The 24,477-nt window shown below is 35.8% G+C and overlaps 1 protein-coding gene across 1 annotated transcript in view; it reads right to left on the minus strand.

Annotated features, from left to right (window-relative positions):
- Positions 1-1,050: 1,050 nt before the first annotated feature.
- Mmp16 (matrix metallopeptidase 16) overlaps positions 1,051-24,477 on the minus strand; it is a 255,409-nt gene continuing 231,982 nt past the window's right edge. Inside the window, exons 8-10 of the mRNA XM_021160140.3 lie at positions 17,131-17,281; positions 15,042-15,157; positions 1,051-10,465 (exon numbers count right to left, since the gene is read on the minus strand). Coding sequence (XP_021015799.1) covers positions 10,131-10,465; positions 15,042-15,157; positions 17,131-17,281 — 602 coding nt within the window. The 3' untranslated portion in view covers positions 1,051-10,130. The remainder of the gene's footprint in view (positions 10,466-15,041; positions 15,158-17,130; positions 17,282-24,477) is intronic.

A 24,477-nucleotide genomic window follows, 5' to 3' on the forward strand; every position in this document is an offset into this window, starting at 1 on the left:
CTAAGCAGTAAGAGTACAAAGCCAGTCTTGGGATCTCACCTTTTGCTGCCTCTTTCTTACTTTTTGTCTTCTGTATATTTGTATGTGCATATATGATTAATTTGTTGTTATACAAGTAGACAGATTTTGAATGGGAGAATGTAGTTTTACTTTACTCCCAGTAACAGTTGTTATTCTTTGTAAAATTCAGATGGCTTTTGGATCTTGGGGACGGCTGATACATGCTAAAACTGATTTACAGAAAATGTTGAGTTCTGTTTGTTTGTTTGATTTGTTTTGTTTTGTTTTGTATATGAAATTACTGAATATTTTCAGAATTTTATTTAGCTGTTTTGTAATTCATTCAAATGTTTAATACAAACAGTTTATCTTTAGTTTTATATCTGAGAGTTAATTATTCATTAATGGTCTTTAATACAATAACATTACTGTAAGAAAGAGGACTGAGGTGCTGTTCAGTGACAGATATTAGACAAATTCTAAACATGTGCACAGGCCTGTGTTCAGATCTCAGCAACACCCAGAAAAGGAGTGTTCTGCAAATAAAAGTCTACCAGACACAATACAAAATGCAATTCCTTTAATTGAATTTACCTAACCAGGGTTGGCGTAAGACTTTAAATAACAGACTATCATTTCTTCTCTAAATAGTTATTTTTCATACTTTTGGCTTATCATAAAAAGCCACGTCTGTGATCATGAAAACTTGCCTAAAGTTTGCTGCACACCTTTGCTGCAGGAGTATTTTTGGATCCTCTCCTTGATCACAATTGTTTGCATATTGTTAGTTGATAAGCAATCTTCCAATTGATAGAGCGAGATGAAGACACTTGCTAACTCCGGAAAATACAAAAGAAACATTTCTCCAAATTAAGCATTTAAGCATTGTCTTTTTTCATTGTTGTTTTAATTTTTAACTAGGAAGACACGAACAATAAAGACTAATGTTATTGATCATACTCTATATGCTCACAATAAATGAAAGCAAATCATGACTAAAACCACAATATCTATGAACCATTTTTCAGTTTTCTTATTTATTGACATTTTTTTAATTACAACACAATGAATTGATGGTAAATACAGAAGATGCAACAGTATAAAAAGCCATTTAACCTTTCCCTAGGTTAAGACACTTACAGCAGACAAACAGTGCCCCACCCTAACCCATTCTTGAATGGAAATGAAATAAATATAATTAATAAATACAACACAAATAACTGCACAGCCCTTAACTCTTTGACTGCCATGGCACAAACCATGCTGATGTTTCTAGATTGTGACCTTTGTATGGTTAAGGTTGCCACAGCAGTCAAAGGGTTATAGCATTGTAAACATAAGTACTATGTGAAAAATGGTCAGTTATGTTACTGATCTATAGAATGAGATTAATAGCATGACCCTTGACCTTTAATGACACATCATTATAAGGAGTCAAGGAGAAAATAGCTTGGTGAGCTATTACATAATCTAGGCAACCTTTTTGTTAACAATGTGCTATGAAGCCTTAATTTTATTAATAAAACACAATTTGTGAGTAAACACTGTTCAACACACTGGTCAATAAAATCAATGAGAAATTAATTGAAGCACCACAAAATTTTGCCTGATTATATCTGACAGTCATAATACACTTTAGCACCATTTTATTTAGCCTTTTATTTGCACACAAACAAGCTTTGTGTTTGTCAGTAGAAGAAATCAGGAAAAAATATATGCCAAATTTAATATGGATTAAAGGCAATGCTGTGTAGGCAAATTCATCCCATTCAACCCATAAAATCCACCGAGAAAATAATGCATTATTTCATGCCTTCTACATGGAAAACTACATGTAATGAAAGTTTTAGTGAGAAAATGTCCAGTACAAAGTAAGCATCTCAGAAACTGAAGGTTAGATTTTGTCATCCCCTCTAACTGAAACCATGGGTCAAATATCCTAAATCCTAATTTCCTGGCCTTTCTCTCTGCTTCACAGCCTATTGTTATTTTATAAATCTCAATTTCCTTTTACTGTTTTCATCTCTAATATCCACACTATACAAATGAAAGGTGATTTTCATAGGAAGCTGGATAATGTTTTTGTTTACCCAGGGGACAACTTTCCTCTGCAACTGTTTGTATCTCATTTGGACTCTGAAAGTTAAATGTCTGTGCAAATCTTAAAAAAAAAATATGGTATTTATTTGATAATTGACAGGAGCTTCTTTCCCTTAATGTGCCATATATATATATATACGTATATATATATATGTCATATTCAATATAGTCCAAAATATATGTTACTAGATAGCCTATATAGATATCATCTATCTATATTTATTGTCAGTCATACTGATCCACTTGTTGGAGTAATGATAACAACATGTATCCAAGTCTTAAAACATCTTGAAGATAAGAACCACACTGATCAAGCTAGCAAATTTCTCAATGTCAAGAATATTTGACTCATTTAAAAAATTAGGCTATGAACTAATTATATTTTATGTTTTTATTAAAAATCAAGCTTATTAAAAGTTTACATTAGCACAAAATTAAACTAACAAACTCCATCAATTTACTTTCAATAATATAAAACCAAAATATATTTGTTTAAAATTAGATAACATGTAAGAAAAAAAGGTCTTTCAAGACTTTTATACTTGACACAATTTTTATGACCAAGTCTCTAAAGCCCCTGAAAATAGAGGTCTACAAAAGAAATGCTGATGCAGACATAGCCAGTGCAGGAGAAGCCACTGCTGTAACAAACCCCATTCTTCTACTCTATCTCTTTCTTACAAATGTAATATACCCCAAGAAGGGAAATATTCCAGAGTCAGGTCTTTAGACATTCATGTCCTCCTGATGTACTTAAACACTATACTGTAATATTTATCATACTGTATATTTATATTAGATACATTTTCCCAAAATAAATTTTCATAGCTGTCTTATCAACAAACAACAGCAGTTATACTTAGCATTCCATTTTTCTAAGGGGAAGAGCTCTATAAAAATATAAGCCAATGAAAGAGTTTGGATAAAGACTATGTTTTTCATGTAATTTACAAGGAAAATATTGAAAAACAAAGACATTTCTTCAGGGTTCCAACTATATTATACAGTGCTACTAAATTGTGTTTTTCAAAAAGAGAAGAAATAAAATATGATTTATTAAATATTATCAAAATTAGGGGTAAATATTGGTGACTGAATGGAATCAAATAATGATTTCAGAAGGAAGGCAGAAAATTCTGATAATTACTCACTTTTGATTTTTACCCAGGTTTATTTGACTGTAAAAGATTGCGTTTATGTGTATAGAAAGGAATAATGAATTCCTTATCATATATAAAAAAGGGAAATGGCCATCATAACTAAAATCCTAATTTTACATAAGCAATGAAATACATAAGAAACAAGAAATTAGGAGACACTGTGGCTTCTGATATCTCAGTGTAGTAAAAGAAAGGAAGACATTTACATTAGGTAATCCTTGTATTACTAACAAAACCATTCATTTAAAGTAGGTTTTATACTAACAAGTGGGCTGTGGTAATATAGAAAGGGAATGAGCTACAATTGGTATCACATGACAGGAAACATAACATGCATTCTAGTGACTTCAAATAGATAGTGCACACAAGGCTTTATGTATCAGTATACTGGCAAGACAGGCCAACATAGCAACAAACATTCATAAAAGATGCCAAGTACAAGCAGCACCATAGCCAATCCTAGGGAAAAGCATCCTTTCATGTCACATCTCACCAAACTTCATACTATTTGAGGCAAGTATAAAATGGACCATGTTAAAAGTCCTATGGTATTATTCCTGGGATCCAATCTAGCTTCCTGTCAAGTGCTACAAAGAAGTCCCTATGGAATTTTCTTTTAATGAGCAAAACAGGTGAAAGAAACTGTAGAAATGTCTTTGTTGGCCAAAATGTTTTTCTTTTTTGTTGTTTTATATTTTATTCTTTCTCAGAATTCTATCTTTCCATTTCCTCATTGAGAAAAAAACATATTAGTGATATTTACTTTGAAGCTAAGTGGCCTAATTGGAAAGAGTTATATTTATACTTGATAATTTCTTCCCTTCTTAAGGGCATACAAATATAGCTCTGTGGCAGAGCACATGGATACGTCATGAGAATCAGCACAACACTCTAGCTTGTTATGTGTATTCCTCAAGGGCCCAGTGTGCCCTTACATGGAATGACACATAGACCTCATATCTGAATAAAATAATTCATTCTATGTTAATATAAGAAAAGTCTTATATTATAGCAAAGACTTACTTCTTTTATAGTTGAAAGACATAGAATCTCAGATCTCTCCACATATAAATGCCCTACATATATAGTTATTTATGCTTATGATGTACTGATCACAAATTATTGATTCTGCCCCATTTCCCTTAAAAAGCATTCATTACAAATGCCAGTGAAGCTTTTGTTACAGCACTAAACTCCTCATACTCCTCTATCACTACTTTGAACAACTTAATTTATTTTAAAGAATTGGTGCGTGTCATGTTATGTTTCCAGTCAATAGCTGTATTTAGACATTGAAAGCTGCTACTTCTGGATTTTACCAAAAAATTGGTGGGAATTATGAAATATAGCCAGTGATTTTTTTCCTGAATTTCTGTGACTGTGTCATTCTAGGCTTTCTATACTGTTGGATCATATTTCAGGATAGACATAGTGAAGAAGACATTGATAATTAGATGTTCTTGACATGACCAGAAATATTTCAAAATCAACTCAAACTTACACCAATAGTAAGACACAGAAATGATGTGAGTGGTACATTATGGACCGAGTCTACTGTTAGATCAGACTGGGACACTAAGGCAACCTCTGCTACTATGCCAAGTGTTTTATACAATATGATGACTGAGGTAAATTTCTATCCTAGGGAAATGGCTTTTTTTCCCCCACAGGGTTCTAACATCATTCTGACGGCGTTATGGAGTGAATACTTGTAACTTTTAATATAATGGGTCTATGAGGCAATGGATGAGTATTAGATGTGTTTACACAGGTGACATCTAATGGGCACTGACTAAGTATATACATTGGTAAATTATGTACTCATTCCTGGTGTGAGGAGCTTGAAGTTTCAATTTCTCTGCTTTTTTTTTCATTCTTGCTATAGTTAATCTTTCAGTTGTAATATTACAGAGTGCTAGAGCATGACTTTATATTTTACAAAAGATTCATTTTATCCTTTTCCCCTGCCCACTCTACTTATAAAATGTTGCTTTCATATCAACAGTGTGGTATTCTCCTCGAATGTTCGTTTCTTTATTACTAAGTTCAACCTTTAGAAGAGACTCATTTAAACTTTCTTCTTAGGCAGTAGAAAAACTGTCATTTAGACTTCTAGCCTCTGGCACTTGTTTACTGTACTTGTTATAGGTCAGTATTGTGGAAATCACTGCCATTATAAGGAATAGTCAGATTATACCAATAAGTTGCTAGACCTCTTCATTGGTATCATAGATTAGTGGAGATTGTATTTACAGCTCTTTGTGATTTAATTGGTATGTTGTGTCTTTGACAGCTTGGAATATGCTCTTATGGTATCAAAGCTTAAACATTTGGCTGCGATTACTGTAAACACTTCCTTGCCAGCCCCAGGCTTATTGAATTATATGCTACAATCTCACAGGTTCAAAACTATCAGAAAATCATTGCCTTTATTTGTTTTGGGAAATAAATACCAAATACCTAAAAAGAAAATGATTATTTTCATGACTTTTGTTTAACTTATCTATTCAAGTAATAACATCTATTCTATTCCTCTTCAAATAGCACATTGAGTTCAATTAATATGGGCACACCAGTTAATCCATTGTAAGACCCACATGAGAGGAGTCTGAATTTGTGCCGTAATGAGAATATAAATACAACATGGAGAACTTGAGAATATTACATTACACTTCCTAGAACCCAGTATATACACCTTCATCCAGATATCACACTGAGCAGTAGACCTGGGCAATATTCTTATCAACTGCATTGCATTCTATTTGTTTAATTCACAGAAATGAAATAAAATTACATGTACAGACTTCGAAGAGCCAAATTATGTCCTGATGAAAGAGATTGTAGGCAGCTTGAGTAATAAAGGTAATGTTTTCTTATTTCAGTAAATTTGTCTCTATTTTTTATTACTTAGTAATTGCCTCTTAGTGATCATTACTAGGTAACGTATTACATATGATTCAGAAAAGCCTTGTTAACTGATTAGTAACAAAAGCTCTATTTGTTAGGAGCGTCTATTGTATACTGATTGAGCCCTATAACCTTGCCATGGCAATGAACATCTGTTTTCACCTGCTGTTATAACCATCTCTGCAGAAACTTTGTTCTCAGATGAGTTAACAATTACCTAAAATCACAACTGTATCTACAGAACTGATGTGGAATGACTGCTTTATAAAGAATTCAAACTGAAAACCTATCTTAGTATTTCGCTTAGTCTGGTTAATAATATACAGACAAACAGTATTTACCTGAAATTGTAAACTTGAAAATTATTTTATGTAAAATCCATTACCTGGTTTACAGTTGTCTTCATATTTGTTAAAGTAATGAAAACAGTGAAAGATGAATTAGTTTATGAATACGAATATGTTTTCATTTCACTTTTGGAAACAGTAGGGGTGACCTTTATATGTTATTCATTTAGAGGTTACAGAAAAAACTTGATTGGTTGACTTTCACTGATACTAAGGTGATATTATGGTCTTAATCCAAATAGCTTCATTTAAAAATGTTTAATTGCTATTTTCATCACTGATCATTTTCGAGATTTCTCTAGCATTACCTCATTTTAAAATACAAATCCCAAGCATATGAAAAGTCAGCAATCATATGAATGAAGTGCCTGGCATATGGTGAACAAAGGAAGCCCAATGCTTTTGATCACATTCTACTTATTTCTTATCACTTACAATCTTAGATCTTACAGTGGTCCCAATCAAGATAGTAGACATAGAAGCCATTTTCAGTACATAGACTTCTCACATTCAAGGCAACAAAACCCAAATCATATCCAGGATATTTACCAGAATTGAAGCATAATAAAGACTCATCCATTTTCAATGCTATGATTATTTTCTAGCCCTTAGGTACTTACAGTCTTGAGATGAATCAGGGTAGTGTGATGAATGAGTAAAGAGGCAATAAATTGCTTATTGATTTTCTTTTTGATTTTTGAGAGAAAAAAAGTTCAGTGTATGTTGATGGAGTTCCTCGATGATTTGCACATGTCCCAGAGAGGTTACAGTTACTCACTTCTATTATTAGAAAAAGAAAATGTTTCCAGTCATTTTTTATTTTTTCTTGACATCAAGGTCCTGAAAGGATTAAACCCTCTAACAAGCAAACACTGTATAAACAGGCTTATGTATACAGTCCTCCATGCTCTGTCATAACTAACTATAATATTCTCATCATCTAGAAAGGAAGTACTGAAGTAGAGCTACAGCGCCGATCCTTGCCCTCCCTGTGTTATTTACCCTCACATTCAAAATCGTGAATGTCTTGTTGAAGTACAGTCTGCATTGCATAATGTGGTACTATGAAGCCATGAATCCATTTCTCTTTCCCAACTGTTTCTTTTTCTTAGTTTTATAAAATATGCTCGGATTGTAGGAAACACCATTCTGCCAGGCTTTTCAGCATGCCACCCATGATTAAAAATGTCCCCAACCAAATCATAAACATGTAGTTGAACCAAAGGCATTCTAACTTTCATGCTATGTTGAGTATAAATATAAATTCAAGGCAGCCAAACTATCCATTTCCAAATAAGAATGTATACCTACACTCATTAAAAATCATCTGGAAATGTGTATTATTAGCAAATGAGTAAGAAATTTTCACTAGTATAAAATTCCTGCTTTATATAAAAGCCACACTGGCCATTCAAGTATTTGAGGTTTTTTTTTCCTATTTTTTTGTAATTTTTACTAAAATAATGAAATTAAGCTTGAACTTAAAGAAAAAAAAAATACCTCTACCTATAGGGCATATTCAGAGTGTGCATGTAGAGAGCAAAGCGCCGCCTGCAGATCCACTACCAAAACTCTCTCTCCACTCGAAGGAAACAGCTCATTTACTAGGTTTTAGAGAATCACAATCCAGTGGAGAAGTGACACCAGATTTCCTTCAGTTTGTGCCAGTTTGCAAGTTAAAGGTCAAAGGGCAAAGACACAGAACAGGGCTCTTCAAGGAACATTTTCACAGAAGACAGTGTTTAAGTTGTTGTTAATGACAGTCAACAGATCAATATCAAGTTCAAGGCAAGCTGTTCATTGTTTCAAAAGCTAATCCCCTCAAAAGCTGGCTTTCACACAAAGCCAATTGTCTGACTCATGGGGTGCTTTCCTTCTGACCATCTCTAATAAGTTCACAGCCCAGTGGCTGCAAAGCCATTCACTGCAAGAAGCAGCTTCTAAAATCAATAAAGAGGTCTGTCAGTTGCTGACTTTTCTCTAGGAAAAAAATATTGATATGATCCTGCTCTGCAGGTCACATGAGAATGACAATACTGCTGTTAGGACAAATTACACTCAACAATGGGATGCTTTGGTGTCTCTTGGCTTTGTCAGTGATCAAATAGATGGCTAAATGCCAGAAGCCACACCAACCCTTTGAGAACTATGGCTGACATGCAATAGGTAATGCATTGGAAGGTATTCATGCAACTCAGAGTCATCATTTTAATTCAGTCTTAACCAAGCAATGCTAACTGCATATTTTATGGCAAACAGATTTCATGCAGTGGATTTTAAATAAAAAAAAATCAATGTCTGAAGAAGAAAAAGCTTAGACTTTTCTAACCAATTATTCAAACAAAATTTCACTCTCATGAGATACTGTTAACAAAATATCTTTTTTATTTGCCAGAAAAGTTTTGGCAAGTCACATCATCGTTGTTATAAAAGCATTTATGCAGTACTGTCAGTCATTAAAGAGTTACATGGGATTGTAAGGTATGTTTTACAAATCTGAACTTCTCGAACCTGTGATGGCTTTCCCTTTTGGCCAGTTCTACAAATGACCAGATTGCAAGACTGATCATCCTGACTCTGTAAGCTGGTCCGATAGTTCTCAAAGGGTTACACTGATGTATTAAAGAGTAACATATCCTTATAAAATAACCATCACTTTCTTTACTTCAGAGACACAATGCTTCTTGCTCTGCTTTGCGCGGAGTATTGCTGACAGACCAATGGACGGCCTGGGACAAAGGCCTAACACAACTGGGAAGAACATCACAATGATTCTGGGTCAGGAGGCAGGAGGGGGTTCAGAAATGTTTCAAAACAACCGAAAGGTCCTGTTTGAACACAGCTATGAGTATGGATGTGATGATACATTGTGGACATAGTTGAGAACAGCTGTAGAAAACGAAAAATGCATGTATTATTAAGGCTGTTACTATATTGCAGATATTTTGGCCCCTTGTTTGTTGGAAAATGGCTGTCCCAACAGTCTAGCGTCCTGCATGTGTTCCAGATCTCCCACCTGACAAAGCGATGTGCAGGAGACTATCCATAGTGGTCACAGAGCTATCTTCTTTGGAGACAAAGCTGTTTTGGATCTTCACACTTTCCTGAAAGTTCAATAGTGGATTTTGTTGTTTTTTAAACTCTTTCTTCTTTTGCCTTAAAGCAAAAACCTATGGGTTTTTTGATTTGCTCTTTTTGTTTTTGTTTCTCTCTCTCTCTCTTTCTCTCTCTTTCTTTCTCTTTCCCAGAAATGGGCTCAGATTTCAGAAGGAAATGTATTTTTAAAAAATTAAGAAGAAACTTTTCTTCTATATTTCCTCTTCTTCAGTTAATCCTGAAATTTTACTGGGCATTGAGCGTGCAGAGGAAAGGCCTAGAACTGAATGACAAAGAAAGACAGAGGACTGGAGAACGGCAGATACTGTGCATCACGGAAGCTTCTCCATGATTATATTTCCACTCATGTGCAGGACCAGCAACCATCTAGGTTTGGAAGGTCAGCCTCCATCAGGCTGCCACAAGCCTGCTCCTAGCTAGGAAACAGCATAACAGCTCTTGTCTTGAATCTCAAGTTACCACAAACTCCCAGTAAAGAAAGAAAAAAGAAATCCCTACATCACACCCACTCTTGCATAGAGCGTTTACAGTACAGTATGTGGCGGGGTGTTCCTTTCCTCTTGAACTGGAACACAGTGTAAACCAATACAAGGAGGCATAAGGCCAAGATGCAGGGAATGACAATAGCTATGGCTTTCACAGTGCTGGCTGTGTTGTCCAGTTTGATGACAATGTCTACATCATCTGGTGGGCTGAGTCCTTCTTTATCTCGGTCTGTTGGTCCATCACAGCCCATAAAGTCCTTGAGGATGGATCTTGGATAACCAGGTTCTACTTTGAGTATCTGATTGTTGAATTTCCAATACTCCTTTCCTTTGTAGAAATAGGTAAAGCCTGGAGAGAAAACATACACAGAGGTACCACTCATTTGTGACTGTATATATGCATATAGATGATAATGAAATAGGCAACTTTTCAAAACACGTAGCTTAATATCTAAGTCCTTTCAATTTCTAAGGAAAAAAAAAAGGTTATCAGCTCAACTATCTTGCAAAGGCTGTGCATGCATCATCCAGGAATTGTGTCTGTTTTCTTTTTCAATCCTCTCCCTTCCCTTCCCTTCCCTTCTCTTCCTTTCCCTTCCCTTCCCTTCCCTTCCCTTCCCTTCCCTTCCCTTCCCTTCCCTTCCCTTCCCTTCCCTTCCCTTCCCTTCCGTTCCCTTCCCTTCCGTTCCCTTCCCTTCCTCCATGCACCTTCTCTTTTCTGAAAAAGGGTCTAAGTCTGGATCCCAAGCTGTCTTAGAACTCACTAAAGAGTGCAGATTGGCCTCAAACCCAGGGTAATAAGGTTTTTGTTTTTGTTTTGCTTCATTCTCCGAAGTACTTGTGGTGTAAATGTCTTTTCTCCATTTGTGTGTGTGTGTGTGTGTGTGTGTTTGTGTGTGTGTGTGTGTGTGTGTGATGCATACTTATTTTATTCTAAATTTATACCACCTAGCTACACTTTATGGAATTTTAAAATTATTATTAAATGTTTTAGAAATACAGAAAAAATATTATAATTCTATGTTTAGTATTCAAATGATACTTCTATTTAATTTATGAGGAACTGATATAAGAAGTTTTAAATACCTCAGTAACCTGTGTTCCAACATAATAGATGTTTGTTTGTTTGTTTGTTTGTTTTTGTTTTTTATTGTTGTTGTTGGTTTTGTTTTGGTTTGTTTTGGTTTTTTTTGAGACAGGGCATCTCTGTATAGCCCTGGCTGTCCTGGAACTCACTCTGTAGACCAGGCTGGCCTCGAGTTCAGAAATACGCCTGCCTCTGCCTCCCAAGTGCTGGGATTAAAGGCATGCGCCAATACTGCCTGGCATAATAGATGTTTTAAGTTTTAACATACATAAACTTGTTGATTTTCTTAGAAACATTTTCAACATTTTCAGACACATACCCATGTTTGTGACTATGCTACTTACATTTGATTCTTATTTTTGAGTAAAACAGAATCAACAATAAAATAGAAAAATGCTGTACCAATTAAAAAATATATTTTGGGTGTTATCTTTTGTTTTTTATTTTATTTTATACATTAATTTATTTTTTACACTCCTGCTACACCTAAGAATTCAAATGTTGATTGTGATTGCATGTTATTACTATGTTAAGTTGAGAAAAGCACTTTTTTTTTAAACATTTATGACTGCTCCACTACTTAGAAGAATTAATTTTGTTTTATTCTTGAGAGATGTTGAGATACAGAGACAAACACAGTGAATACTATTGCATCAGCCTTAAGCATCAGTTCATAGCTGGAGGTAAAACACGCAATGTTTCTTCTTAAATGCCACTGCTCAGATAGGTGCTACACTTAGTATAAAGAATTCTGCAATCTCAAGAATTTCAGGTCATTATTGGTTATGTTATATTGGAAATTATTTCGTTCAGTTCTGTCAAAGTCTGTTTTGGCTTTTAATTTTGAAGAAGAGTCTTCAGTAATAGCAACTTGCCAAATGAAAGGAGTATAGAGATTCAAACTATTCTGTGGAAGAACTAGTGTTTGATTAGTCTGGTAAGACCTGACATATTTATTTATTCAGCAAGTTTGGATGAGAAATCCTGAACACCTGTCAAATAACAGACTATGAGATGATCAGGGATGAACAATAACATTGATTTATAACTAGATGCCCCAAGTAGGTGAATGCACTGCTAATGGTTACAAAGGAGAAGCTCATCTAGAAGTGCCTTAGTTTCTAATTTTTAGCAAAGAAAAGTTACTATGGGGTAATGAACAAAAGGGCAAGGTTCAGAAGTAGCCCATTCCATAGTGATACATCCAGAATTCAAATATTACAGTAACAGACTTCAAGCATGGAACAGAGTTTGCACTTACCAAATATAGTTGTTAGAGTAAAAGTAGTCAGTAGGATTAAAAGAGGAAGTCTAAAATCTTTGTAACAAATATTTGCCAAATTTTCATTCTGTACTATTCAACTGGAAAAATCTTGGTTTATTATCTTCATTTCTGGCATATAATTTGATGAACTTCTCAGCAGTTCACTTGCTAAGAAATAGTTGTTCTCTTTGATTCCTGTGTTATGCTTCTTATGAGGAAACTTTTAAGAGAGAAATCAATGACTGTGCAGTGCACTTTATATTGTTTTCATTAGATTGGACCTTATCAGATAATTTTCTATTGTTTTGGCCTCAAAAAGCAACACAGCAGTCTACCTCAGTGGCACATTATTGACATAAGACATGTTTCTTTTTTCTCTTTTTTATGTTTTCTTGGATAAAATTAATTAACACACAATAAATATTAATGGATAGACTGCATCATGTAAAATAGCTATATGAGTTGTATTTGGTGATTTTAACAGGGAATAATGAAGAGGATAATTAATACTCTCAATCAACAGAACCCAGAAACAGAGTTCTTTTAACAGTTAAACAAGGGGCTGCACAATGAAACACAAATGTGAAAAATAGTTTGGATATAGTTAAACAAAACGGTAAACATAAATAAATATTTGATTTGTTTAGAAAGTAGGAATAAATTTAAGGAGAGTTTAATTTTCTGTAATAGTTTTAGGACAGTTAAAAACCATTCAGTCGGCCTAAAATACATTGGAAGAATGATGCCTAAGAAGAAATCACACAATTTAGTTGGTATGAGTGAATAGAATTTTGATTACTATAGTTAGTTAGTTTGGACCAAGTGAGAAATTTAGTAAGATAAAACAGGTCACTGAATATGTCAATGCAATATGGAAAGTGTGTTAACTCTTTTGTTTTGTTTTGTTTTGTTTTGTTTTGTTTTGTTTTGTTTTGTTTGTTTTAGAGAATTGTATTAGAGCACATAAGTGGATATTAGCCCAAAAACTTAGGATACCCAAGATATAAGATACAATTTGTTAAACGCATGAAACTCAAGAAGAACGAAGACCAAAGTGTGGACACTGTACCCCTTCTTGGAATTGGGAACAAAACACCCATGGAAAGAGTTACAGAGATAAAGTTTGGAGCTGTGAAGAAAGGATGGACCATCTAAAGACTGCCATATCCAGGGATCCATCCCATAATCAGCTTCCAAACGCTGACACCATTGCATACACTAGCAAGATTTTACTGAAAGGACCCAGATATAGCTGTCTCTTGTGAGACAATGCCGGGGCCTAGCAAACACAGATGTGGATACTCACAGTCAGCTATTGGATGGATCACAGGACCCCCAATGGAGGAGCTAGAGAAAGTACCCAAGGAGCTAAAGGGAACTGCATCCCCATAGGTGGATCATTATTATGAACTAACCAGTACCCCAGAGCTCTTGTCTCTAGCTGCATTTGTATCAAAAGATGGCCTAGTAGGCCATCACTGGAAAGAGAGGCCCATTGGACTTGCCAACTTTATATGCCCCAGTACAAGGGGAATGCCAGGGCCAAGGGTTGGGGGTGGGTGGGTGGGGGACTGGAGGGGGGAGTGTATTGGGGACTTTTTGGATAGCATTGGAAATGTAATTGAGGAAATTACCTGATAAAATAAAAAAAAAAAAAAGAAAACATTATGCTTAAAATAAAATTCTCTTTCCACATTTTGGTGGCTAAATTAAAAAAAATAATAAAAAATTAAAAAGAAAGAGTGGTTAAATGGTTTGGTATCAAGTTTTAGAAATATGTCTACATTATGGTCAGGAGTAGCACAGATAAATCCTGGTAAAGAATTTATGTATAATACTTGATACATAGGAAGCATTCATATGACATGAGGAAGTCATATTTCATGGCTGAAAAGGAAAAATCAAATTTAATATTTAGATAATAGAAGCGACATATTACACTTAGTTGGGAATAACATTAAAACCTGTAACAGTTTTGAATTTATTAATTAAAGTAAATCATTATTAGAAGATTCTCAACATCAAATTTTGACAGTATTGAAAGACTGAATGAGAGAAAACATTGTACTCTTCTGTCTTCTTTGATGTATGATTAGACATAGTGTCTTCTATATTGTTTCTTATGATGATATCAATATATTCAACCTACCCTGATTGTGTTGAGGAGTGTCTTTAGTTAAACATAATTACTAGAAAGTGCTATTATAATTGGCTGAACTTAGGATAGTGTCTTTGGGAAGAATAACTTTTCCACATATATTTATTATTATTATATTTTCAGGAATTTTAATAGGTGAGTTTATCAGGTACTAAAAGGGTATTTAATTCTCAATAGTAAACTACTATCTATGTTTCCTTCTAATGAAATCAATCATTAAAAAAATCAAATTTAAAGAGGTTCAGAGTGTAAATTAAATGTAAATTCCTAAGGAGCACAAAACTAAGAATAAATAGCTATCACAAATATGAATAATTCATACTTCTAGCATGGTATTTTCAAATTATTTGTTTTAACATTAAACTGAGATATTAAAACAGAAAACTTAGGAGTTGAGTAGTGTGTGTAGTGTGTACCATTTTCTTTGTGGACGAAAGCTCCCTGAGGTGATTCAGGGATCCCCTTCCAGATGGTGATGGGCTTGGGGTAACCAGGGTCCATGGTTTTCATTTCTTCACTGTATCTCCAATACCTAAAATTGGACAATCACAACAATACATGTATGAAAATCTCACTCATACAAGTATTTTTATTTTTACTAAATGACGGTTCCTTCCTGTGCACCTATTACTAAGTTAAAAAAAAATACTGATTGACATTATTGGAGCAATTAAAATAAAATTATTCTGTGTCTTCTTCAATGTATTATTATCCATATGCTTCATATGGTAAATGACTATTCAATATTTTAAAGTTAATCATCATACTAAGTGCTTAAAATATATAAGTAGACTAAAAATTCATAAGGATGCCACCCAAAATGATATACATATTTATGCATACACATAAACAAGTACATGGTCCTGAGATAATCCTGTACAAAATACACAAGCTCTAGCTTTTATTAACATTGGATTTTTAGATTTGTAACGATATAAACAACAAACCAATTCATCAATGAAGATATAAAATGATGTGTTAGTACCAGCTATGAAGAGAACAGCACATAAAATATTATAAATTATATATTAAAGCATTTGAAAGTAAGTCCTTCATGAAAATTTAATATTTGATGTAAGAAATAAGAAGAACAGCAACAATGAGAAAGAAGCAGTGAGATTAGTAGTGAGAGCAGCAGTGAAAACAGCAGTGAGACAGTACCACTGAGAGAACAGCAGTAAGAGAAGTAGAGAGAGCAGCAGTGAGAGCAGCAGTGAAAACAGTGAGAGAACAACAGTGAAAGCAACAGTGAGAGAGCAGTGAGAATAGCAATGAGAGCAGTGAGAATGAGAACAGTGAGAATGAGAGCAGTGAGAGAGCAGTGACTGCAGCAGTGAGAGAGAACTGAATGCAGTAGAGAGAGGGCAGTGAACATATCAGTGAGTGCAGCAGTGAGAGAGCAGTGAGTGCAGCAGTGAGAGAGAAGTGACTGCAGCAGTGAGAGAGAACTGAATGCAGTAGAGAGAGGGCAGTGAACATATCAGTGAGTGCAGCAGTGAGAGAGCAGTGAGTGCAGCAGTGAGAGAGAAGTGAATGCAGCAGTGAGAGAGCAGTGAACACAGCAGTGAGAAAGCAGTAAGAGAGCAGTGAGTGCAGCAGTGAGAGAGAAGTGAATGCAGCAGTGAGAGAGGGCAGTGAACATATCAGTGAGTGCAGCAGTAAGAGAGCAGTGAGTGCAGCAGTGAGAGAGCAGTGAGTGCAGCAGTGAGAGAGAAGTGAATGCAGCAGTGAGAGAGCAGTGAACACAGCAGTGAGAAAGCAGTAAGAGAGCAGTGAGTGCAGCTGTGAGAGAGAAGTGAATGCAGCAGTGAGAGAGGGCAGTGAACATATCAGTGAGTGCAGCAGTAAGAGAGCAGTGAGTGCAGCAGTGAGAGAGAAGTGAATGCAGCAGTGAGAGAGCAATGAGTGCAGCAGTGAGACAGCAATAAGAGGGCAGTGAGTACAGCACTGAGACAGCAGTGAGAGCAGTGTGAGAGTAGCGAGAGAGCAATGAGTACAGCAGTGAGAGAGCAGTGAGTGCAGCAGTGAGAGAGCAGTGAGTACAGCAATGAGAGAGCAGTGAACACAGCAGTGAGAGGGTACAGCAGTGAGAGAGCAGTGAGTGCAGCAGTGAGAGAGAACTGAATGCAGCAGTGAGAGAGCAGTGAGTGAAGCAGTGAGAGAGCAGTGAGTGCAGCACTGAGACAGCAGTGAGAGAGAATTGAAAGGAAAGTGAGAGAGCAGTGAACAAAGTGGTTAGAGAGCACTGAGAGAGCAGTGAGAGAGCAGTGAGAGAGCAGCAGTGAAATCAACAATTATATTAGGGGAATGTAGTAAATACATTGTCATCATAAATATGCTATATAAAACACACTGTGACAATATTTCTGCCATACTAACTATTGTTCATACACATACATGACACCATTCACAGTAAATGTCTGTCACTGAGTAGGAACTGTGATTTTTCCAATCATTAGTTTACTGCTGACGTGTGTGTCAACAGTTTGCCACCTACATACTGACCTGTCACCTTTGAAGAAATAGGTTTTGCCAACATCTTCCCACCATATGGCAGAATCAATACCATGAGGGGGGATTCCATTCCCAAGGGTAATCAAGTCATGGGGGTAACCAGGTTGAAGAGTTGTGTCTTTGAACACCCAGTATTTGTTGCCTGTTTAACATAAGTGTAGATATAGAATGTGTTAATAAAACATCAATTACAAGATACCTGTCAGCTTAATGCATGTAAGTTACTATGCAAAAGCTCCTGGAAATAAGTCAGTCATAGTCACATCTAGAATACTGACATTCTTGCTCAAACATCAGTGATTTTTCAAAAAAAACAACAAAAAATACCAAATATAGTAAGTACCTAAATAGTCTAAATAGAAGTTAATCTAAACATAAAATAGAACTACTACTTAATAATATGGTATAAATCTGTGTGTTCATTTAAAGATTAAATTTATAGCTAACCAATAAGGAAACCATTCTAAGTCAAAGATTCTTCCCCTGGACTATCAAAGATCCCACTTTCATGAACTCCTAGCATGTTCCTGTGTATTTTATATACCGTACCTAGTCAACTTTGTGATGAGAACATGTACTCTGTGTGAGCATTTCCAGTTGGTTGATCCTTTCTTTTTGCTATATAGGCACTTATGAGTAGCTTTCATCAAACAAAGCTCTCTTATTTTGACTCTGTGCTTATTAGAATTATAAAACTTACGGGTTACCTCAAGAAAAGAAAATAACCCTAAACTGTTCGAAATTGCAGAGTATAATATACAAAACAGGCTGACTTTAGTCAGTTGTGGGGATATTTGTAAATTGTCTAGAAAGAATACACCTCTCATATATCACTGCCTCATAACCCCGTTAGTGAGATGAGTCTACTTTACTGTGTTGGAGATAGGGTATATTTATTGTCTTAGGGTTAAAGTCATGTTTAGGAGTAGGAAAGGGATAACTGGTCATGGCATCCAGTGAGCAGGAAGGGCTGATTGGTACTGATTATCATGTGGGTGGGAAGCCAGAGTGAGAATCGTGTGCTGAGTTATGGAGTCTTGCAGAGAGCTCTGTACAAGGTCACTTTTCAGACAAGGCCACACAAGGCCAGGCATCTGTGTTCAAGGACATTCTCCAGACAAAGACAGGCAGAGACAGGGAGAATCCTGTGAGAAAGGAAATGGCCCAATTTATGCAGAGCTCAGAAAGCAATCCCATCATGGGAGACTGCTACCTTAATAGCAAGGTTCCTCAACAGTATGCGTTTCTTAGTGCACTGACAGGTAATTTCAACTTGACATTTAACTAAGACTTGCACTTTTAGGGTCATCAATACTCCAACCAAATGATTCTTCACTGTGGTGTTTTGAATGAAAATGACCACCATAGATTTATAATTTGCAAGTATAGTTCTCAGGTAGCAAACTGTTAGAACAATTAGGAGGTTTGGCCTTGTTGGAGAAGTTGTAGCCTTTTGGGAGACGGTGTGTCACTGAGGGTGGACTTTGGAGGTTCAAAATATGTATGTCAGACCCAGTGGCTCTTGACATTTTGCCTGAGTGTCAGGATGTAAAACCCTCTGCTATTTCTTCAGCTCCACACCTGTCTGCATGCTACCATGCTTCTTGCCATGATGATAATAGACTAAGGCGCTAAAACTGCAAGCCCAAAAGGAAATGCTTTTCATTCTCAAATGTGTAGTGGTCATAGTGTCTCTTTACAATATTAGAACACAATTAATGTATTCAATCTTTTTCTAGATTCACGTGACCACTTAAATTAGTTTCTTCTGTAAGCAAATAGAAAGACATGATATGTTGTTCCTTTGCCCTCTCTAGCTTGATTTCGGATTTTATTTATTGTGTCTTCATTAACACATTAATGTTGATGTTTCTTTCATTTTTCTTATTATAAATGTTGCTTGTCCTTTCCATACTGGGTTTTCATCTTGCTAATTTGAAGGTTTTGGTGCTTTCGAAGAATAAGGCCTGTTCTATTGATATAGGTCGCTAGAGAGGCAGGCCTACTCTGCTCTTCTGCCTGCCCATCAAGGTATTGATAACACTGATACACATTCCTTTTATCTTTTCTGCCTTTCCTTCTCTCAAGGAGGGACTGAAATCTCATTGAAAGCACAAGTCAAAATCAGGTTTATTCCTTTAAGTTATCTGTCAGAATTTCTGTCACGGTGAAAAGATACAGCGTTACTACAAATCACAAAATCAATTCTGTAAAAGCCAGATTAGGAATGACTGGACTGTATACTTTTAGTAATATTGAGATACTAACATATAAGTAGGTCAACATACTTTGCCTCAAAGGATTACCTCCCCTCTCCTTTCTGCTGAATAATTTTATGACCAGCCATTCTCTCTTGGAGTTGAGATGTAGAAATTAGTGAGATTATGTCACTATCAATAGATGTTATCAATTATTTGTCTTTATAAAGTTTCAATTTCCCCCCAGACAAGGGTTATAATACATTAGAACATTCATGCTACATCTATCATGAAGATGCACTGAAACAAGGAGAACTTAGTATCTGTGGATTGAAAGATCCATGGAGTACAATGAGCAAGGCAAAATTACTAAGAACCAACATAATGGGCTCTACAATATTTGGAGTGCATTGGTAAAGCCTTCAAGGTAGTCTTAGGGAAGGGACATGATAAATTTTAATTTTCATGAAAATTGTTTGGGGTCTTTCCTTAATGTTATAAACAGAAAAAAATAAACAAGAAACCCACTCTTTTGTAGGAATAAACTAACTAAATGAATCCATCCAATAACTAACTTCCTCTGTCTTCTTATGTAGGCACTAGAAATACAGGAGTAAACAAAGTTCACATTTCCTGTCTCATAAGGCTTATTATCTAGTGAAAAGACAAGGGGAAACTAACCTAAAAACAGGCAAAGTAACAAGGAGAAATAACTTTGAAGAGAAAAAGTTTATGTTTAATAAATGTCATTACTAGGATGGAGAAATATTAGGGGCAATTTTCTACTGAATATAGTTAAGATGGCCATTCAATCTTTGGTAGGCATGCATGTACAGGTGTCTGGGGGGTTATCATCTGCACTTGTGTGTACACAAGCATGTACACACGGAGGCCAGAGACCTACATCATCTGTCATTTCTTAGGAATTTTCCACCTTGCTTTATGAAACAGGGTGTCTCATTGGCCTGGAGATCTGTGAAGTAGGCTAAGCTGACTGGCTAGTGATCACTCTGGAGATACCTGTGGAAATCACCTTTCCAGTGTTGGGATGATAATTCATAACAATATCTATTCAATCTTGATGTACATATACATTCAAAGATACTAGATGAGTAAAGTCTGTTTTACATGAAAGAAATATTGAGAGCAAATGGTGTAGTGGGACAAAGTTTCCTATATGGTTAGCAAAAAGCAGTTGTAGCTGAGATGGTAAGATACAGGTGAGGACAGGGAATTCAATCCGTGTTTGGATTCTATTTTAAAAGACATAGGAAGTAATTACCAATTATGTAAGATGGTTTTGTCACAGTTTGAACTAAAGTGCAAGAGATCGAGGTGGAAAGGAGAAATGTACTCGTGATCTGTTTTGAAATTGGAATTGATGGGCATCGCTGGGCGACTGGATGAAAGAATGATAATATAATAGATTACTCTCAAGTCATGCTTTTTGCAGATAGACAAGAGAATATGAGGATTATTGAATAAAAAATAAGACTAGAGATGGGTGAGAGCTGCAAATTCAAATTAAGAGTGTGAAATATTAGTGGTACATCTCTATGAACAAGCAAGAAGACATAACTGTATGTGCCTATAAAATTATAATAATCTATAGGTTATAAGCATTAAGTGGAATTTAATAATTTAGGACCATGTAAAGAGTATATACTGGTTACAGAAAAACTACAACTCGACCTCTAAAAAGAAATGTCTTTTACAAAAGGACCACTTATAGGTATAAGGAAAAGTAAGCAAAAGAGGAATAAGACACAATGCTGATTTCTAAAATAATAGAAATTTCAGAAACAGAGAGACAGAGATAGTGAAAGAGGGGACACAGATGAAAAAAACTGGGTCTCCCTAGTGCCAATACCAGTAGCTCTGGAAAACCAAATAGTATATTCTGTGGAGGATTTTCTACACAATTAACTTATAATTAAAAAGCTGACTTCTCGCTATGGCCTGTTTCCTAGATTCATTTAGTTGTTGTGATCAAATATTCTGATAAAAATCAACTTGGGAGAAATGGTTTATTTCAGCACACAACTCCAGATTATACTTAATCATGGGGAAACCAGGCACAGGAAACAGTTAATCATATCACATCCACAGTCAAGAGCAAAGAGAGATGTGAGCAAATGCATGCTCACTGTATTCAGTCCCCTCTCTATACTTACAGAGTCCAAACTTTAATTCCAGGAAAGGGTGCTGCCCAAAGAGCCTTTGTGTTTTCACATTCATTAACAAGTGATCCAGGCATTTCCCCACACACATGCCTTTAGGGAAATTTATGAAGAACACAATTTAGCCAACCCATCACTGAATCTCTTTTCCCATGGGGATTCCAGGTTGTCAACTTGGCAATTATGATTAATCATTACCACCCAACTTCTTATTAATTTTATTCAGGCAGGGTGCATAAAACTTATTCCATTGATCACATAATAAACCTTGCTTCTGTCAGGAGTAGTTGTCCCTTGAAAGCCCTTTCTATTGTCAGCAATAACAATGCTGCTCCTTTTTCTCTTTTATAAGCAATTACTCCCTGCCTCATTCTCTTTTCACTCTCAACACCAAAACAAGGATGAGTAGGAGGCATTGACTGAGTAAGGCAGCTGGACTGAAAGAAGAAAGAGAGTAGGATAAAGGAAGGGCTCAGCTGTGACTGGATGAGGCACAGGGTTTTGGTAGAGAGACAGCAAGGTGAATATGTGTAATTCCTGTGCCGTGGGTTATCATGTCTTTGCTCCTCAGAGCTCTATTAACACACTTGTGCTTTCCTTTTAACAGAATGAGACAGCTTTTTTATGAACTTGGAACATCCAAAACCTATATAAAGTATAACATCTGTATGAGCCTCCAAGCCTTTGAATCAGCATCCTGGCTTTTAGCCAATGAATTATGCTGTCTTCTAGACAGCTTCCTTAGGGGCTTGATGACAACTCTGTTGCTTGTACTACAGCAAATCTCTTTTCTTGCTAGCTTGCCACTAGGTTGTTTCTATTTTATTTATTTCACAAGGCAATTAGAAAATTCTTCTTATTATATATGTATATATATTCATATACACATTCATGTATATATATATATATATATATTCATTTGCAAGGCTCCTTTCAACATGATTTGTTTACTTCATCTCACATGATGTATAAGCTACTTACAAAAAGATGATCCCTTCAATATTTACTTTTGATCATTTCTGTGGGAGCACCCTGCCTGAATAACGTGTTTGTGCTATAATGCCAGAGTGCCTAGCCTTTGTCTTTACCATATTTCTTAATTAATTGTTTTCAAATTGACAGTCACTCAAAGCTGTGAGAAACCACAAGAAACAAATTATTAACATGGCATATACAGCACCTGAATACAAGCTCAAGTTCTGAAGAAATGACTATTGGTGCAAAGAAACATGCTTAAGCTGCAAGAGGAACCATATGCAGGATCAAATATCTAACAAAAGAAATACAATAGAGACTATGTAAATAATATGGAATTTATCAACTTTGAAACCTGTCAGTAAAGCAAGAAATTTAATATTACAATGAATGACACACCTGAGCCACAGACACAGCTCAGTACTGGTTGAAAATCCATGTAACTGTTATATTTAGCTATGTGTTGATAAATGCCATCATATGATACACATTTTCTCCAGGATATTTTTATTTTATTTTATTTTTTTTGTTTGTTTTGCTATATTTTTTTAAAATTTTTAATATTTTTATTACATATTTTCCTCAATTACATTTCCAATGCTATCCCAAAAGTCCCCCCATAGCGCCCCCCACTTCCCTACCCACCCATTCCCATTCTTTTGGCCCTGGCATTCCCTTATATTGGGGAATATAAAGTTTGCAAGTCCAATGGGCCTCTCTTTCCATTGATGGCCGACTAGGCCATCTTTCGATACATATGCAGCTAGAGACAAGAGCTCCGGGGTTCTGGTTAGTACATCATGTTGTTCCAACAATAGGGTTGCAGATCCCTTTAGCTCCTGGGGTACTTTCTCTAGCTTCTCCATTGGGAGCCCTGTGATACATCCAATAGCTGACTGTGAACATCCACTCCTGTGTTTGCTAGGCCCCGGCATCGTCTCACAAGAGACAGCTATATTTGGGTCCTTTCAGCAAAATCTTGCTAGTGTATGCAATGGTGTCAGCGTTTAGAAGCTGATTATGGGATGGATCCCTGGATACGGCAGTCTCTAAATGGTCCATCCTTTCATCACAGCTACGAATTTGTCTCTGTAACTCCTTCCCTGGGTGTTTTGTTCCCAATTCTAAGAAGGGGCACAGTGTCCACACTTTGGTCTTCATTCTTCTTGAGTTTCATGCGTTTAGCAAATTGTATCTTATATCTTGGGTATCCTAAGTTTTGGGCTTATCCCTCAACAAACCTAAAAGAAGACAGCCACAAGAACAGAATGCCAACTTTAACAACAAAAATAACAGGAAACAACAATTACTTTTCCTTAATATCTCTTAATATCAATGGACTCAATTCCCCGATAAAAAGACATAGACTAACAAACTGGCTACACAAACAAGACCCAACATTTTGCTGCTTACAGGAAACTCATCTCAGAGAAAAAGATAGACACTACCTCAGAATGAAAGGCTGGAAAACAATTTTCCAAGCAAATGGTATGAAGAAACAAGCTGGAGTAGCCATTCTAATATCTGATAAGATTGACTTCCAACCCAAAGTCATTAAAAAAGACAGGGAGGGACACTTCATACTCATCAAAGGTAAAATCCTCCAAGAGGAACTATCAATCCTGAATATCTATGCTCCAAATACAAAGGCAGCCACATTCATTAAAGAAACTTTAGTAAATCTCAAAGCACACATTGCACTTCATAAAATAATAGTGGGAGACTTCAACACACCACTTTCACCAATGGACAGATCATGGAAACAGAAACTAAACAGGGACACAGTGAAACTAACAGAAATTATGAATCAAATGGATCTGGCAGATATCTACAGAACATTCTATCCTAAAACAAAAGGATATACCTTCTTCTCAGCACCTCATGGTACCTTCTCCAAAATTGACCACATAATTGGTCACAAAACAGGCCTCAACAGATACAAAAATATTGAAATTTCCCATGCATCCTATCAGATCACCATGGAC

Source organism: Mus caroli, unplaced genomic scaffold (genome assembly GCF_978045245.1).
Source record: "Mus caroli unplaced genomic scaffold, Mus_caroli_1 scaffold_6, whole genome shotgun sequence".
Classification (NCBI taxonomy): domain Eukaryota; kingdom Metazoa; phylum Chordata; class Mammalia; order Rodentia; family Muridae; genus Mus; species Mus caroli.